Source organism: Uranotaenia lowii, chromosome 2 (genome assembly GCF_029784155.1).
Source record: "Uranotaenia lowii strain MFRU-FL chromosome 2, ASM2978415v1, whole genome shotgun sequence".
NCBI lineage: Eukaryota > Metazoa > Arthropoda > Insecta > Diptera > Culicidae > Uranotaenia > Uranotaenia lowii.
In genome coordinates, this window is record NC_073692.1 from 270,016,537 (window position 1) to 270,032,826 (window position 16,290).

At 37.3% G+C, this 16,290-nt stretch overlaps 3 protein-coding genes across 3 annotated transcripts in view; 2 read left to right on the forward strand and 1 right to left on the reverse strand.

Moving 5' to 3' along the window:
* Positions 1-9,367: 9,367 nt before the first annotated feature.
* On the forward strand, positions 9,368-10,457 carry LOC129744178 (succinate dehydrogenase assembly factor 2, mitochondrial-like). Its single transcript, XM_055736594.1, has 3 exons — positions 9,368-9,506; positions 9,570-9,772; positions 9,830-10,457. Exons 1-3 carry the CDS (start codon positions 9,489-9,491, stop codon positions 10,101-10,103), a joined length of 495 nt encoding a protein of 164 aa, XP_055592569.1. The 5' UTR covers positions 9,368-9,488; the 3' UTR covers positions 10,104-10,457.
* On the reverse strand, positions 10,419-15,308 carry LOC129744163 (DNA mismatch repair protein Mlh1). The gene is made up of 3 exons (XM_055736576.1): positions 14,842-15,308; positions 13,780-14,672; positions 10,419-11,213 (listed from the first exon to the last, which is right to left on the reverse strand). The coding sequence occupies exons 1-3, from the start codon at positions 15,214-15,216 to the stop codon at positions 10,487-10,489; spliced, it is 1,995 nt and encodes a 664-aa protein (XP_055592551.1). The 5' UTR covers positions 15,217-15,308; the 3' UTR covers positions 10,419-10,486.
* Positions 15,309-15,423: 115 nt separating this feature from the next.
* Positions 15,424-16,290, forward strand: part of LOC129744179 (exosome complex exonuclease RRP42) — a 27,196-nt gene continuing 26,329 nt past the window's right edge. Inside the window, exons 1-2 of the mRNA XM_055736595.1 lie at positions 15,424-15,609; positions 15,762-16,290. Of these exons, the coding sequence (XP_055592570.1) occupies positions 15,553-15,609; positions 15,762-16,290 (586 nt within the window). The 5' untranslated portion in view covers positions 15,424-15,552. The remainder of the gene's footprint in view (positions 15,610-15,761) is intronic.

Genomic DNA, 16,290 nt, shown 5'->3' on the forward strand with positions numbered 1-16,290 from the left:
TGTGTGGCCTGAGATACAGTAATTCTACGAAAATCGGACTCTTTGGACTTTTACCATTCAAATTGCAATATCTCAGAAACTGCGCTACATTTTTTATCGATATTATGCAGATTGATTGTTGAAATATAAAGCTAGCATGTCTGAAGTTTTTGAAGAGTTCTACCGATGGGATCAAATGTTACGTGAGGTACAATATTTCAGGCATGAAACTAGAAATGCGATTTCTATAGAATTTTGAACGAATGTTTCCATAGGAAAATCCTATTTGATGTTTAGCAATCAGTAAATCTATTTCAACCGAAAAAAAAAAATATCGCGAGATTCTGATTTCAAAACACAAAAAGATCATTTATTTCCTATTTTTCTTCTCTTCATTGCTTTTGCCAGACATTTTTCGACTGATTTGTGGATGGAAACGATATTGTTCTCATGAATCGTCCAAAATTCTAAAGAAATCGCATTTTTAGGCTCATGCCTGAAATATTGTGCCTCGCGTTACTTTTGATCCTATCGATAGAACTTTTCAAAAACTTCAGACATGCTTACCGAATATTTCAACAATCACTCTGCAAAATTTTAAACAGAAAATGTAGCGTAGTTTCTGAGATATTTTAGTTCGAATGGTAAAAGTCCAAATAGTCCGATTTTCGTAGAATTACTGTAACTCAGGCCACAAAAACTCAAGAAAGCTCTTATTTTGTGATATAATAGTGTGATAGTTGTAGAGATAGGCGATTAATAATGAAGAAAATAAAACTGAAATTAAACATAGCACAATAAGACTATGAAGTAGAAGTCATTCGAAAACCCACTAAAATCACACAGATTTATGGCTATATCTCTTTCGTTTGCTTGAATAACTATGTAAATGTTAGTAATTTACAACCCTGTTAATATAGGATTTACCTAAACGACCAATTCATCACAAAACAAACATTGATTTAAGTGTGATTTTGAAGAAAAGTTTAATTTTGGGTATAAAATTCTTCAAAAGTTGGTTGGTTTCGCAAGAGCTCTGAGATGGTGTTCACTATCACGGACATCTCTTCGATAGTTCATGTCAGAGCACACCTTGGAAGATATTCTTGTGACGGTTGTTTATAACCAGTGATAAATTGAATAAATATGGAGACGCAGACGATGAAGGAAGCCCCTGGTCCCTCTGCCAAAAAGGATAATCCAACCACCATCACCACAACCAAGAAGAAGGAAGCGCCGGGTCGAAGCAGCGGTTCGAAAATCGAACCAAAACCGACAGCTTTGAAGACGGTGGTCGCCCGCAAGCTGGTCGAGGTCACCTTGTTCGGTCACCAGGACGAAGCAGAACGTTGCGATAATGGTTCAGCAGTTTTCACTGCTGCCATTAAATCAAACAAAGAGATTTATCTTGAATTGGCTAAGCAATTGTTACTTAAACGAAATCACCAGGTTACGACAATGGCACAGCCGGTATTATACCTTGCTCCCAAAGTTAATAAGCTCTATTCAATCTATGTCGATTGATTAGGTAACTGTAGACGAGGCAGTTATTTGAATTTATTTCTGTAGTCGAGGCAGAAATGAGATAAAAGAACTACTTTCTGTAGACGAGGCAGAACTTACATGAAAATGAATTAGAATTTAGTTGAAAATGCAGTAGAAACGCTGTAGAACAGACAAAAAGTTTAAGTGAAATTTTAAAAATTATATATGTATGTTGAAGGAAAACAGCAATTGAAGAATTTTTCACCAGTGCTTGGATGATATTTGAGATGGATAAGTAAACGGAAGAATTTCTATGAAGATAGTAATCAATTCTGTAAGCGAGAAAAAAATTGCACATCTAAATGGGTCGGAAATTAATTTTTTGTAGAAGTTTTACTGTGGGAAGGCAAATTAAGCATTCTGGTATAGTGGAAAAAAGTTTGTGCAGCAGTACTTGAAAATTGGAAGTTGAATCAATTATGTTTCAGAACTCGAACGATAAACTGTATCAAATGTAAATACCATTTTTGGACGATGAGTCCCTGATTTTCGGGAATGTCGTTTTGCTGGACTACGAGTCTTGCCGTTTTCGCAAACAAGACGATTGTTGAGAAAAAAATAAAATACATTTTTTGAATGTTGTCCAAGTATTTTCATTCTGATAATATCAACAAAGAATAGTTTCGATTAGAAAAATCTTTTTAAAATCGGTTTTACCACTGGCACCACTGATCGATACCGAAAACAAAGGAAAATCTCTGCAGCATCGGCAGGAATATCGTGTGTGCGCCAACAGATAAAAAGTTATAAAAGGAGCAGTCTTAGCCGTCGCCAGTTTCATTACGTTTTTGGTCTTTCTCCTGTGTGTTCGACAGAGTAACTGAATCAAAATGTGCGACTGTGACTATTTCTGTGTTCCTGGGAAAACACGAGGCACGGGATGGAGAACCAGGGAGCGATTGGGGTGTCAGGGCCCGATCTCCTGCTATTGGATCACCTAGCGCAGAATCGGTAATTTTCATTACTATGATTTGGTTTGCGAAAGAGGCGAAAATGGGAAAAGGGTGTCAAAATTTTAGGACTACTTTGATGTTTAGTGTGTTTTTTTAATAAGCCGTGTTCGACAGAATAACAGCAGCCTTTTATATGTTGATTGCTTTGTGAATCCGGATTAGCCAACGAAAACCGCTCTGTTGGTAGTCAGATGGCTACGTGAGCATTTACCTTGTTTTTCTTACCAAATCTACAAATTACAATCTACCGAAAGGGATTGTTTTTCAAAATTGCAGAGCAAATTGTACGCCGATGGCCAACGAAGAGCAAAGCCATCAGAAATTAAAGAAGGTGATATAGTAGTTGTTTCAGTTCAGAAGAGAAAGAAAACTGATCCAGAATTTTCATCTGAAAAATATGTGGTAATCGAGAGAGAAGGAGCACGAGTAGATATTGAGAACGAAAGAGGAATCAAATATTCGAGAAAAGTTGATGATTTGAAACTAGTACCAGGCTGCATTTTACAAAAAACTAGCTCAAACTGTGAGAAAGCTACAGACAGGGAAGATAGTCGTGATGAAGAAAATGGAAATGAATTTCTAAATATAATACCAGAAAATGTTTTACTAAATGGAAGACCACAAAGGGTAGCCAAAATTCCAAAGAAATATGACGACATGTTGCTTTATACTATTTACAGTTTAAGAGTAGGGGTAAAAGGTATTGTAGAGATAGGCGATTAATAATGAAGAAAATAAAACTGAAATTAAACATAGCACAATAAGACTATGAAGTAGAAGTCATTCGAAAACCCACTAAAATCACACAGATTTATGGCTATATCTCTTTCGTTTGCTTGAATAACTATGTAAATGTTAGTAATTTACAACCCTGTTAATATAGGATTTACCTAAACGACCAATTCATCACAAAACAAACATTGATTTAAGTGTGATTTTGAAGAAAAGTTTAATTTTGGGTATAAAATTCTTCAAAAGTTGGTTGGTTTCGCAAGAGCTCTGAGATGGTGTTCACTATCACGGACATCTCTTCGATAGTTCATGTCAGAGCACACCTTGGAAGATATTCTTGTGACGGTTGTTTATAACCAGTGATAAATTGAATAAATATGGAGACGCAGACGATGAAGGAAGCCCCTGGTCCCTCTGCCAAAAAGGATAATCCAACCACCATCACCACAACCAAGAAGAAGGAAGCGCCGGGTCGAAGCAGCGGTTCGAAAATCGAACCAAAACCGACAGCTTTGAAGACGGTGGTCGCCCGCAAGCTGGTCGAGGTCACCTTGTTCGGTCACCAGGACGAAGCAGAACGTTGCGATAATGGTTCAGCAGTTTTCACTGCTGCCATTAAATCAAACAAAGAGATTTATCTTGAATTGGCTAAGCAATTGTTACTTAAACGAAATCACCAGGTTACGACAATAGTTGATCTATCTAACGCAGAAAATTTGATCAAAAAATATCAGAGTATAGAGTTATGGAAGTTCAAAGTAGAAGTGACAGTGTGCGTGCTTTCGATGTCTATACAATTATGAACGATACTGTATATGTAAATCGAACGAGTGATTTGTTCAACAAAGTTTTTGTTATATCTAAAGAGTGCGTTGTAAACCTAACTCTGTAGGCCTCATATGGGAATTTTAAAATGCATCTTTTCCGGGGTTTTGCCATTTAGAGCAGAATTCAGGTCGAGTAAGTTTCATCAATTATAGTTTAACCCTCATCCGCATTAGAGTGCCATTTTGACACTATTGCAAGTTTGAAGGCTTGTAACGTTTTTCAGAAGCTTAAAAATACTAAAATTTCTTCGGGGACCCTAAATGATTTCAAAATTTTCTTGAATACTTTACTTTTTTTTATGGATGAACCCTGGAAACCGGGCAAAAAAACTACCTTTTCCGACTTAGAGTGTCAATTTGACACTCCAAAAGTAAAATCTATACAAGTCGTTTGAATTATAACTAATTTCATATAAAACTTATATAAATAGAAACCTTGTAATGCAGTAAAATACGTTCAGAACATTATATAAAGCTAAAGCTACTAGTTTTCTCGTTACTCAGGATGAAAAAAATCCGAAAAAACATGCCTCAGGAAAACTACTGTAGTTCATATATTACACGTCCAAAAAAATATTTACCTTATGCATATGAAAGCTGAAGTTAATGGCCACATCATGAAGCCAAGAATTATTTTTTTAAATTTTTTTTTAATGAAATGGTCACAAAAAGTTCAAAAAAGTGGTCTGAAGAATCTACTTTCCATTCGATTGCTAGTAAATACTGTTTGAGCGATGGTAGAGTTTTTGAAAAAATATGACTACAACATTTATTACAATTCTGACATTTTGCTGTCTTTAGATTTTCGATGCAACAAAAATTGAATTTACTGGAATTTTTCAAAGAACACTACTTTGCGCGATTTTTTTACAAATTGAAATTTCATCTGTTTTTGTGTCCACCGTCAGGTTGTACCCGGATTTTCAGTGCTTTTACTTTGTTTGGATCAATCAAAAGTATATTCATTGGAAAGCAAATTTAATCTACACTTAGTGAGGTGCAACAATTCACGCTGTGAGATTTCACAAAAATATGAAAATTATAAACGTAAAATAATTCCTGAATTTCTAGAACCACAAGCAGCGCGTCCAGCAAAACGCGTTTGTTTGCTCTCCGAGAAGGTACGGTGGGTGGTGATTTGGGCAGAGAGCGAAGCCGACAGACGAAATAATGATGCGTGTCGTGACTAGCAAACGCGAACTACTATCAATGGAAAATTTCCAACCAAGAAACGTACGACACGCATTATTATTTCTTCTCTCAGCTTGGCTCTCTGCCCAAATCACCACCCACCGAATTAACACCAACCAGGCACTAACTCCAGCTTCCATATGCATAAGGTAAATATTTCTTTGGACGTGTAATATATGAATTACAGCAGTTTTCTTGAGGCATGTTTTTTCGGATTTTTTTTTTCTTTTATGCTGAATAACGAGAAAACTAGTAGCTTAAGGTTTATATAAAGTTCTAAACATATTTTACTGACATTACAAAGTTTCAATTGTTATAAGTTTTGTTTAGATCGGTTGAACACGCCAAAAGCTATAACGATTAGGGTAATGAAATCTGATACGGATGGGGGTTAAAATATTCAGGCACTGGAATAAATTACCTAAACAATGAATCTAAACCCACGAAAATCAGTTAAGGTACACCGGGGCAAGCGCAAACGGATTTCATCATAGTTCACCTTTCACATGTCCTTAAAAAATATGTATTTTATCAAAAATTATTAATTACCATCAAGTCACCATCTACCGCCCAGTTAAACGGTTTTTCAACTTCAAACATGTGTATTAAAAAAACGATGGCAGATTTTTATTCGCTTTCTTTTCCAATACATCTCAAAACTGCTCTACTTTCAATAAAAAATTTAGAGGAATGCGAAAAATGTACGCTTTTCAAAATAATAAGCTAAAATTGGGGATGTTCAACTGGCCCTATTACCGCCCACTCGACTTTTTGCGGTACCGATAAAGTTTTTTTTAAGGAAAAATTATCTAATAAGATGGAAACGGTTTTTTCTAGTACTGTTCTTGTAAGGAGCTGTCAAAACTATATATTAGATCTTGAGAGAATACATTTTGTGAAATTGTTCCCGCAAATTTTGTACATATTTTAACAAAGGGCGTTTACTGACAAAATGATGATTCCCGGTAAACAGCCTCAAGTAGCTACTTTCAGCGATATAACATCATTTTCTAACATACTAAACAAACTAAACAAACAAACAAACTTAATGCTACTTACAATCTACACATTTTACACAATACATGCGTTAAAACTTAAAAGCAAAGAAATTGTGCGTGACCGGTCATTAGGAACCAACACTTTTGTTTATACACCAATGACCGCCCATCACTTAACGCTTCAAAAAACAACAACTTTTGAAACAATCGAAAACTTTCTGATGCAAATCTATTTAACGATAATAAAACTATCGTTTCAAGTCGATTTTAGGTGAAATATGTACTATTTAGTTAACAAACACTCTTTTTGCACTAAAGCACATTAATGCTTAGTTCGCTAACAGGCGTCGAATTTATAATTTGACCGGAAACGAAAAACCAAATATTTTATTTCTGGCCATATAGTTAGCATAATTAAGTGATGTTTTTTCAGTGAAATGGTCGAACAATGATGCCAACACAGAACACAGGTCTTATTTTTGGGGAAAACATCCCAGTTTTTTTTTTTTTTTTTCAAAATACACATAAAAGGGTGATTTTGGGCAGTAAATGGTGTCTGGGCGGTGAATGGCTACTTGATGGTATCGTTCGTTGACTCACTAAAATAGTTCTCAAACCAATTCCCGTTGAGAGTGAAAAGTGGTGAAAAATTAAAAAATATATTTAAGTAAAAAGCTACGGTACTTTTGTGAAAAAAATTTTAAACTTGCACTTGCCCCATTTATGGGGGCAAGTGCAAACGCAATACTTTTTTCTAAACTAATTCACAGATGCGTCAGTGTATCGGTCCTAAAATGAATTTAATACATGTTCCGGTATGTTTTATCAACTTTTAACAATATATTTGCTGTTTTCCTGCAATATTAATTACTTTTTGGACTCTATTTTTTCTGGCTGTTATTTTAAGCTTCATTTACAAAGGCATTGCGGAATTTTGAATACCCGCTTCAGATACAACACTTTGGATACCTCTTCTGGCCATTCTAATATAATTATAAGTGATTATAATGCTAAACCTTTTCGATGATGAATTTTCTGAAAAGGCTGATGTTAAATGGCTTAAAGGTGCGTTTGCATCTTTGGATTGACAAGAGTGAACATTATTTTCACAACTTTCAGGGTGTACGAAAATTTAACATAAATTTTCTGCTTTCACTTGAATATCAGTCTCAAACACTCAGCATTCAACGAAAAACTGGATTTTAATGCCCTTTTTTGTAGTCAAAACATGCAAAACAAAAACACACTGTTCATGTCTAGTACGTACTTGAACTTGTTTGTAATCAAAAAGTGCAGTGTGTTTAGAAAGTTTAGTTTATCTGTGCCAGATCGTTTGTTTGGGGCTGAACAACAATTTCTAGAAGAATAAATATATTTTTTTTGTAACATGGAAAAGTTGAACGTTTGCACTTGCCCCGAGTTTGCACTTGCCCCGGTGTACCTTAATACCTATATGTTATCAGGAAAACGCATCAGTTCTCCATCAGTTCTGACGGTAATCGCTAGTCCACTGATGGCATGGGTTCGATTCCCATCTTGGTACTGGGTGTTAAATGTTAATATTAAGTTGTCCACGTCATTTATTCAGTCTGTAAAGCCTAAATAGGCTAAGACGATGTATGTCTTTCTTCAGGACAGTTGGATAATGCTTGGTAAGAGGGAGCAGGATATTCGGATATTCTAAGATTATGGTATTGCAGACAAGAGGTAAGGATATGTTTGACGGAGGTAGGGGTAAGGCAGGAAGTGTAGGTAGGAGGGTTATCTTTGGACATGATGTATTCCTGGGTGAGCCGAGCGTGGCCGATGCGGAGTCGTGTTAAAGCTTTTCTTTCGGAAGTGCAGGATCTCTCAATCCATCACTGTGTCGTGTTTTTGATTCATCGCAACGGCGAGCGATTGTTAGAAGTCCATTCTCTTTCCCAGGCTTCCTGTATCTGGGTTTTAATGGATCGGCTAGCATCAGATTCGGAATGGGAATTTTGGGAGGAGTGTTTTTAGAGCCAGCTGAGGCAAGTCGATCCACTGATTCGTTACCTGGAATGCCGGAGTGGCCCGGTCCGCCCGGTATCCAGCAGAGTGTGATGTTTTTACTGGGACCAAGGTTAAAAATAGATTGTATTCATGTGTGTCTGTGGTAGATTTCTTAACGGCATCACGCTTGCTGCATCCGACTTTTCCATCGCGTCGGCTGATTTAGAGCCGTCGGCATAGATGTGTAGGTAGTTGGAGTATTTATTTTCGACGAGTGGATAAAAGAGTGACAGGACGATAGCTGAAGCTTTGCCGGCTTTGATTACTTTGCCTAGGCTCAGATCTACTTTTGGATTAGTGTCGTTACAGTATTTAATTGGTGGACCGTTTCTTGAACAGACAGGGGGAGGGGTTCAACGGTAAGCTTATAGTAGTGTGTAAGTTCTTTCAACTAGTGGGGTATCTCTGGAGCCACCGTTAGCAAGTGACCTTATCGCTTTCAAGGAAAGATGTTTAGTGAGGAGAAAGAGTGATTGATCATTCTCGGCCGATTCAAAGTTCTGTTGTACCGAATTGATTATAAGGATGCAAATAGATTGATAAATTATCGCAATATGAGGATATAAATTAAGACGAACTCAAAAATGAAATTATTACTATTACTAAGCGTCTTTCAATGATTATTGTGTGTAAAGTTGCAACACACGAGATCCGATTCTATCGAAAATATATAATTATTCCAGACTTTTCATGATCCGAATGCTAAAAATAGCTAAATTGTATTGGATGAAGGAAAAAATATTGAAAAAATGGGTATCTTAACATCAAATTTGTATATATAAAGCCGTCCCCACTTACCGCAAGTATGGTTTGGAGACAAAATTTTAGTTTTTTTGTAAATAAACTTTTTCTTTATTTTTAACCGCCATTTCTTTATAAATTACAAGTAAATTTAACATTCTGCATCAAAAGTTTGAAAAAATAGATAGTGCACTAGTATTGTTTTAATAGCTATCGTCCACACTTATCCCGCGTCAGCCCGCGTCCACACTTACCCGGTGTACCTTACTCAAAATTGAGGGACGTCATTGTTCGATCTTCAAGACCGTTTTTCCTAATTTTGAGTTCGGCCGGTTAACCTTGTAGTTAATTTGTTTCGTATTTTCTAGACGAGCAACTATTTTTAATCTTTTCGTTTCGATTTTCTAAACACACATTTTAGATCAGGCCTGCAAAAAGTTCTGGAATAGTTTTGTTTATATAAGTGTTCGGGCTAATTACGCTTCGAAATGTCGCTGCTTCGACTGGTAAGTTTAAAAAATTACGGAATATTTACAGTAAAATTTTTTAACGCGTTTTATTTTTCACAGTCACGTTTGTCTCTCAACCAAGGAGCTGAATGTAGCTTGATAGCTATCGGTAGGTTCCACACCGGGCGATCGGTTTCAGCGCCTCCACATAACAGCGGAGATAGGCCCCCGGTTGTTCCTATGATTGATTTGGAAGATAAATCTCTCCCAATTCCAATCTACAAACAGAAACAAAATGAACCACTTCAACTGCAAAAGTCTAGGTAAAAATAATTTTATTATTACATAGTTCCAAATTGTTCAACATTGCGAAATTTCAGATTGCTGTACCAATCCCGCAAACGTGGAATGCTCGAAAATGGGCTTTTGCTGAGCACTTTTGCAGCAAAATATCTTGCAACGATGGACGCAAAGCAAACGAAACTGTACGACAACCTGATTAACATGCCCACCAATGACTGGGACATATTCTACTGGGCAACGGGGGTCAAGCCAACTCCCAGGGAGTATGATAACGAAATTATGAATCTTTTGAAGGAACACGTGAAGAATGCCGAACGAGAAAAGCGAATTCAGCAACCTAATTTGTATTGAATAAGAATGGTGGATGGAAAAAAAATTTAGTACCTATTACGAGGGTTTCACAAAACCCTTTGGAAGAACGATTTGCAAAAAAAAATTCTGTTCATGCGGAAATAGTCCAAATATAAAAAACGCAGAAAATGAATAGTATTTCCTTAAGTTTTTTTTCTATACGCTAAATTTATTAAACGGAACGTTCTCGATCAGCTTCTGAAACATAATTTGGATAGAAAGTAGAATGGATAGAAATGTTTAATTTTTTTTTCAGTACATCTGTTATTTTCCAAGAGATTTGTCATCGAATGTTTGGCGTTCTCATTACTTTGTTATAAAGTGATAGTTTTTAATAAATCTTTAAATAAACCATTTTTTATTATTAATTAGACTCGAAAAAGCTAGCACCGTTCAAAAACGCGATAAAGATCAGGAAGGTTCGCAACTTGTAAGAGTGTACCATTCTTAGCGAAATTTTTCGGTGGCAGTAAATACTGTTTTATTGCTGGATAGACCGCGTGTTCGACTTCCCATTTACATTCTGTCATTTCTTTGGTCAATGCCATCTTTGCGTAAAACTGAGCAGTTTCTCGACAAAATGTCCGAAAGCATTCCTGTTCATCGTCCCATTCAACTTCTGTAGCCAAACGAAGAATGTACATTGGAAGATGCGCCATTGATGGAGTGTACCCGTCGATGATATTTGGTATAGATTCCAACACACCAATCTCACCAATGCAAAGATTGAAATATTCGCGCATAATTGGTGCTTTGTTGAGCAATATTTCTACAATCCGGTCTGCTAGCTCGTCAACCGGTCCATCTTCCTCGGTCCAACCGCTCTCTGAACTCTGCAGCGCGAGTTTGGCCAGTTCTACCAATGGTAGCGGTTTTTGGAAGGAGATTCTAGTGAGATTGCCGAAATGAAACAATAACAGCTGATAGCATAATTCCTCGCACAAAACTTTAGTATTGGTCAGAAACATTCTTGTATCGTACTGTATAAGAGCCTGCACGCGATCGATTACTCCAACGAATGCTAGTTCACTAAGTATTTTTCGTGTATTACGGTCGCAATCATCTTCAAGAGATTTCCGCAGATTGAGCACACTTGTCAGCTTTGTATCCCTGTAATTGGAAATCAAGATAATCATATTAAATATTTCTTATTCTCGTCTAATGTTTAAGGAATAAAAAACCGCTTGAAATTTGTTTTTATTGAACATTATTTTATCATTTATTTACTTATGATTATGAATTTAAAATAGCCAGCGATGTATTTTCTAAGAGGTAAATAAGAAATTTATTATCGGTCAATACCTAATGCATCTTTGGTTAAAATCATTTGTCAATTATTTGCTGTTCTTCCATATTCTCACTTATCATGTTAATCGTTCTTAGCAAAATGGAATTTCTCCATACTGCATTTCATCCTCGTCGGTTGAATCATTTTCCGTTTCATCCGTTGGTGCTTCATTTTCGTCGGATTCAGCTTCTTCTTCCAGATTATTCTCGTCATCGTCTTCCGCAAACCCGCCATCATCATCACGCTCAGCAGGATCAACTTGGAAATCGTAGAACAAATCGGAAACAAAAACGTGGCCGTCCGTCCGAAACTGACTTTGAGCAATTTCATAGGCAAAAACATCGGGATAAGGGCCAACAGTTCGCCAAGTGACCTCAAACTCATAACTTCTATCAAAGTTCAGAGCAGCTTTCGGAAAGAAAATTTCTACCGCAACCGAAGGCTGTGTGTCAAATTCAATAGTACTTTCAAACATTGCTTGCGCAATTACGAGTTCACCAGCTTTGATCACAAATTGCCCTTCAAAACTGCTTTCGTCGAATCGCTCATCATGATTTCTATGCCTTCCAAAATGAATGATAACTCCGTAAATGAAAAGGCCTACACTGGGTTCTAGTGAGAACGATGCTTTCAAGTTGTATTCTTTATTTAATTGAAGGTAGGGATATGACGCTAGTTGGTCTGTACTTTCAAATGCCAACTCGTCGCAATCGTGGAAATAGCTATAAGGAACGCCTTCATGAATTCGTAGTGTATATTTTATTCCCTTGTAACTGTAATGCGTCGCCATGGCTCTTTGTAGCATTTCTTGCTTTTTGACCTCATCAAAATCTTTGTTATGCGCAATCCAACCTTTAAGTGCGTCTAATATATCCTTTTTGGAACAGTTGAATCGCGTGCGACTCATTAGTAATTGCATACCTGCTGGTGATATATTGTTAAAACTGGCATCTTCAAATGCTGCCGTTGGACTATCCGTGATCGCAGTTAGACATTCTAGCAGAATATCATGAAACCTATGCTCTACGCTCGCAATATATAGCAACACGGGATTGGCTAAGCGCTGTTTTATGCTGTCCATCAACCAAGTACGCACCTGCCAATGGAACATATCCATCAAACCAAGGAGTTTTACAGCCTGTAGAAAATCACCAACTTCGTCCACGTCGAATGTATCCTCCGCCCACCCTACATAAATGTAACGCATGATGTGTACAAAGTGCTTAAAATTGAAGCCTTGTATAACGATGTAACATGGTTCTACGCTATAATAAAGACCGCTGAATAGGTCTCGGAAATAATCGGAAACAGCCATCAAGATAAATTTGTGAGCGAAAACGGGCTTAACAAGCGTTCGTGTTTCAGTCTGATCATAAACCAGAAATACCACATCCGATAATTGTGGTGCGTTGAAGAGCACTTCGGATTGCTTTTTTAAATTAGTATCGACGTGACTGTAACGGTGGCGCATAAAGAAACCTCTTCGTGTTTCTAGGAAATTATTTTCGTCAAATTGACTAGAACTGTCCGCCCAACTGACCAGATCTCTTGCCTCCTGCTCAAACTGTCCCACTCGTTCGTCTAGCCTTCTTTGTACCTGCAAAATGAATAGCGAGTGGCGTGAGCGTCAGTGAAAACAGTCGAGGTATTTTTATTGGCCTTACATCGTTGGAAATCATCATCTGAAATAAAAAATTGGGTACAAATATAATTAAGCATTTTGTTTTATCAGTATAAAAAACCTACCACATTATTTTGATCCATTTTCGGCTGTAATAATATTAAAAATCACTGAAATCTGGATTGCTGAAGCTTTGAGCTAGGTAGATAAACCATCACAATAGCCTGAGGTTAAACAAAGCCGCGAGACTTGACTTTTCAACTCATCGTCTCAGTAACTGAGTGAGAGTAATTTACTGATCACTCACTGGCTCACTGGCAGGAAACCGCATATAAGGTTGGCAGTTTGAAATAGTTTACATCAAACATGTTAAATAAAAACATTATGGAAAATAAGAAGCTTTATGAAATCAGTTTCTTAGCCTCAAGCAGACCTTATCAGACTTAGTGGTAAAAAGAAGATGATAAACTTCATACATTTGTTGCCTCCATGCGGTTAGTTTTTATATAACTTTTATTGGCATGACCCCGGTTACTTTATAAATGGAAGTACTTTCAAACATCTTGAGCTATCCTGCCTTCGCTAAAAATTGTGTGTAACAACGAACCCAACAAAATATTTCATAGTTTCGGAAAAAGGGTCACGTATATTAACCCGAATGTGTGTCCACAAGAAAATTTCCGTGCATTCATAAACATATGTTAACACATTTTTTTATCATCTGTCTACAACTATGGTTAGCATTCATAATTTAAAAAAAACCTTACCTGAATACTTTCTCTCTTTTGGGCGTCACTATCGTAGCACTGCTTATCGTTGAGCTGGTGTTTCCGGTTGATTCATTGAAAGAAGCATTCCGTGAGACATTCGGACCGAAAAATTTCTCCAACTTTTGATCGTTGTGACTGGTCCTAACTAATTTATACTCCAGCTGCTTAGGTTTGTCATAAGATTCGTTTAGCTTTACAGTTTCCACGTCCGGCGTGGAAGCTCCCGGCAAAAGGGCCTGAGTGTAGAAAGTTCGGCTGGCGTTGCCACCCAATAGGATCCGTTCGATTGCTTCCTTAATTTTATCGATGATTTCATCTTCGTGTAGGAAATGTACCTCGTGCTTGGTAGGATGCACGTTTACGTCCACGTTAGCTGGATTCATTTCTATGGATAGGTATATGAAAGGAGACGTTCCTTTCACTAGATACAGTGAATAGACTTGATCGATTGCTCGTTTAAGATTAGTTGACTCCACAGCGCGGTGGTTTATAAACAGTACAAATAAACTTTTCTTCAAAGAAAAGTTTACATTGGTGATAAAGCCACTGACTTTAAGTTGCAATATGTCATCATCGATGTCCAGTTTCATCAAAGCTTTCCCTATGGAAGAACCATAAATTGTTTTAATGTTATTTTCGACTGTCGATTTGGCTTGAGTTCTTATGGACGCATTTTCTCCGAACTTTTTCAGAATGAAAGCCGTCTGTGGATTATGAACTGCGTATTTGCTAATGACATCCGATATTTTCTGGTATTCTTCGTTGGGGGCTTTAAGGGCTTGCTTCCTCATTGGAACGTTGTAAAATAGATCTTCAACCGTTATTTGCGTTCCCTGGTTTCCGGCACATGGTTTTACATCACCTTTCAACTTGCCGTCTTCATATGATGCCTAGAATATAAACGATCATGTTGTTCAAAATTTGTTTTCTTTCCATCTTAAATTCGTTGCAAAATAAATTGAGACTTCTTTGATTTTTTTAAGAAAAATTAAAAATTTTAAGTTAAGCTCAAAAGGACTGAACCGCTGAAAAAAATTAAACCACATTTCAATCATTTACCTTAAACGCGCATTTTTCCAGACGTGTTTTTGTAACGATGGTTAAATGTGCTACATGACTTATGCTAGCAAGAGCTTCCCCGCGGAACCCGTACGTATCGATGGTGGAAAGGTCCTCAAATTTCTGCAATTTGGACGTCGTGAACCGTTCGCATACAATTTCCAAATCTTCCCGACGTATTCCGGTTCCGTTGTCTTGGATCTGCAGGGACTTCAGCCCGCCAGTTTTTACTACCACTTGAATGCTGGTGGATTTGGCATCCAGGCTGTTTTCGATCATTTCCTTAACCGCGTTTGCCGGCCGCTGAATAATCTCACCCGCTGCAATCCGATTCACCACTACCTCATCGAGCTTTCGTATAGCACTCGGATCCATTATTATTACTTTATATGTTCAGTTCAGATAATAAATTAAAGCAGGAATTTGAAAATAATATGCCTCTTTCTATACGTGAATACGAAAATCGCGAAAATCGGAACATAAAAAGTGTTTCCAGTTCATCGAATATAAAAATATAAACGTTCAATTTTTCTTCGACCATTCGACCTCGGAGGAAGATACCATAGAATAACCATAATATAAAGGAAAATAGAGGAGAACAACAAAAGGTTTGAAAACACGCGGTTATTTTTCTTCTTCTCTTGAATAAAAGCGTCTTCGCCGCTTCACAAATTAGCTTCAAAACATTTTGCAAAGGTTTTTTGCTTTCAAATGGCGAATGTTCTGTTAAGTGAAGCTGAGAAAACCTATATTTTACATGGAATTCAGGTGAGTAAAATATCATTTATGAAAAGCGTCACTTCTCATGAATCGTCAAAAACTTATGACGTGTTACACTCAAAAAATCTGTTCCTTCAGAACATTTTCTGAAAACCTTTTTAAATATAGTTAATCTTATTCCCCCATATATTCCATTGTAGAAAGATTACCGCAATGATGGACGCACTAACAGCGATTACCGTCCAATGGAACTAGAAACGGACGTCGTAGTTCATGCGATGGGATCAGCTCGGTTGCGATTAGCCAATACCGATATATTGGTGGCTGTGAAGGCCGATATCGACGTTCCCTTGCCAGATCGGCCAAAAGAAGGCCGGTTGGAATTTTTCGTAGATTGTTCTGCCAATGCAACACCTGATTTTGAGGGCCGGGGCGGTGAAGAATTAGCCACCGAGATTGCAAATACCCTGTCCAAAGCTTATCTCTCACAACAAGCTTTTGATTTGAGTCCGCTGTGTATTCTGGCAAGGTTGCAATGCTGGAAATTGTATATTGATATTTTGATCCTCGAATGTGGCGGAAACCTGTTCGATGCTGTGTCATTAGCGGTGAAAGCAGCCTTGTCCAATACAAAGCTACCGAGGGTTTCGTCGGCTGAACTGGATGGAGGTGCGATGGACATCATTCTCACGGATGACCCGTACGATTGTGAGCGCTTAAACATCCAGT

Bases quoted from the DNA above. Each gene is read 5' to 3' on its own strand.
- LOC129744178 (XM_055736594.1), top strand. The intron at 9,773-9,829 runs GTAAAAATAATT...GCGAAATTTCAG, and splicing joins CTTCAACTGCAAAAGTCTAG to ATTGCTGTACCAATCCCGCA.
- LOC129744163 (XM_055736576.1), bottom strand. From the start codon at position 15,216: ATGGATCCGAGTGCTATACGAAAGCTCGATGAGGTAGTGGTGAATCGG. The intron at 14,673-14,841 runs GTAAATGATTGA...TTTATATTCTAG, and splicing joins TGGAAAAATGCGCGTTTAAG to GCATCATATGAAGACGGCAA. The intron at 11,214-13,779 runs GTAAGGTTTTTT...TTCCAATTACAG, and splicing joins AAAAGAGAGAAAGTATTCAG to GGATACAAAGCTGACAAGTG.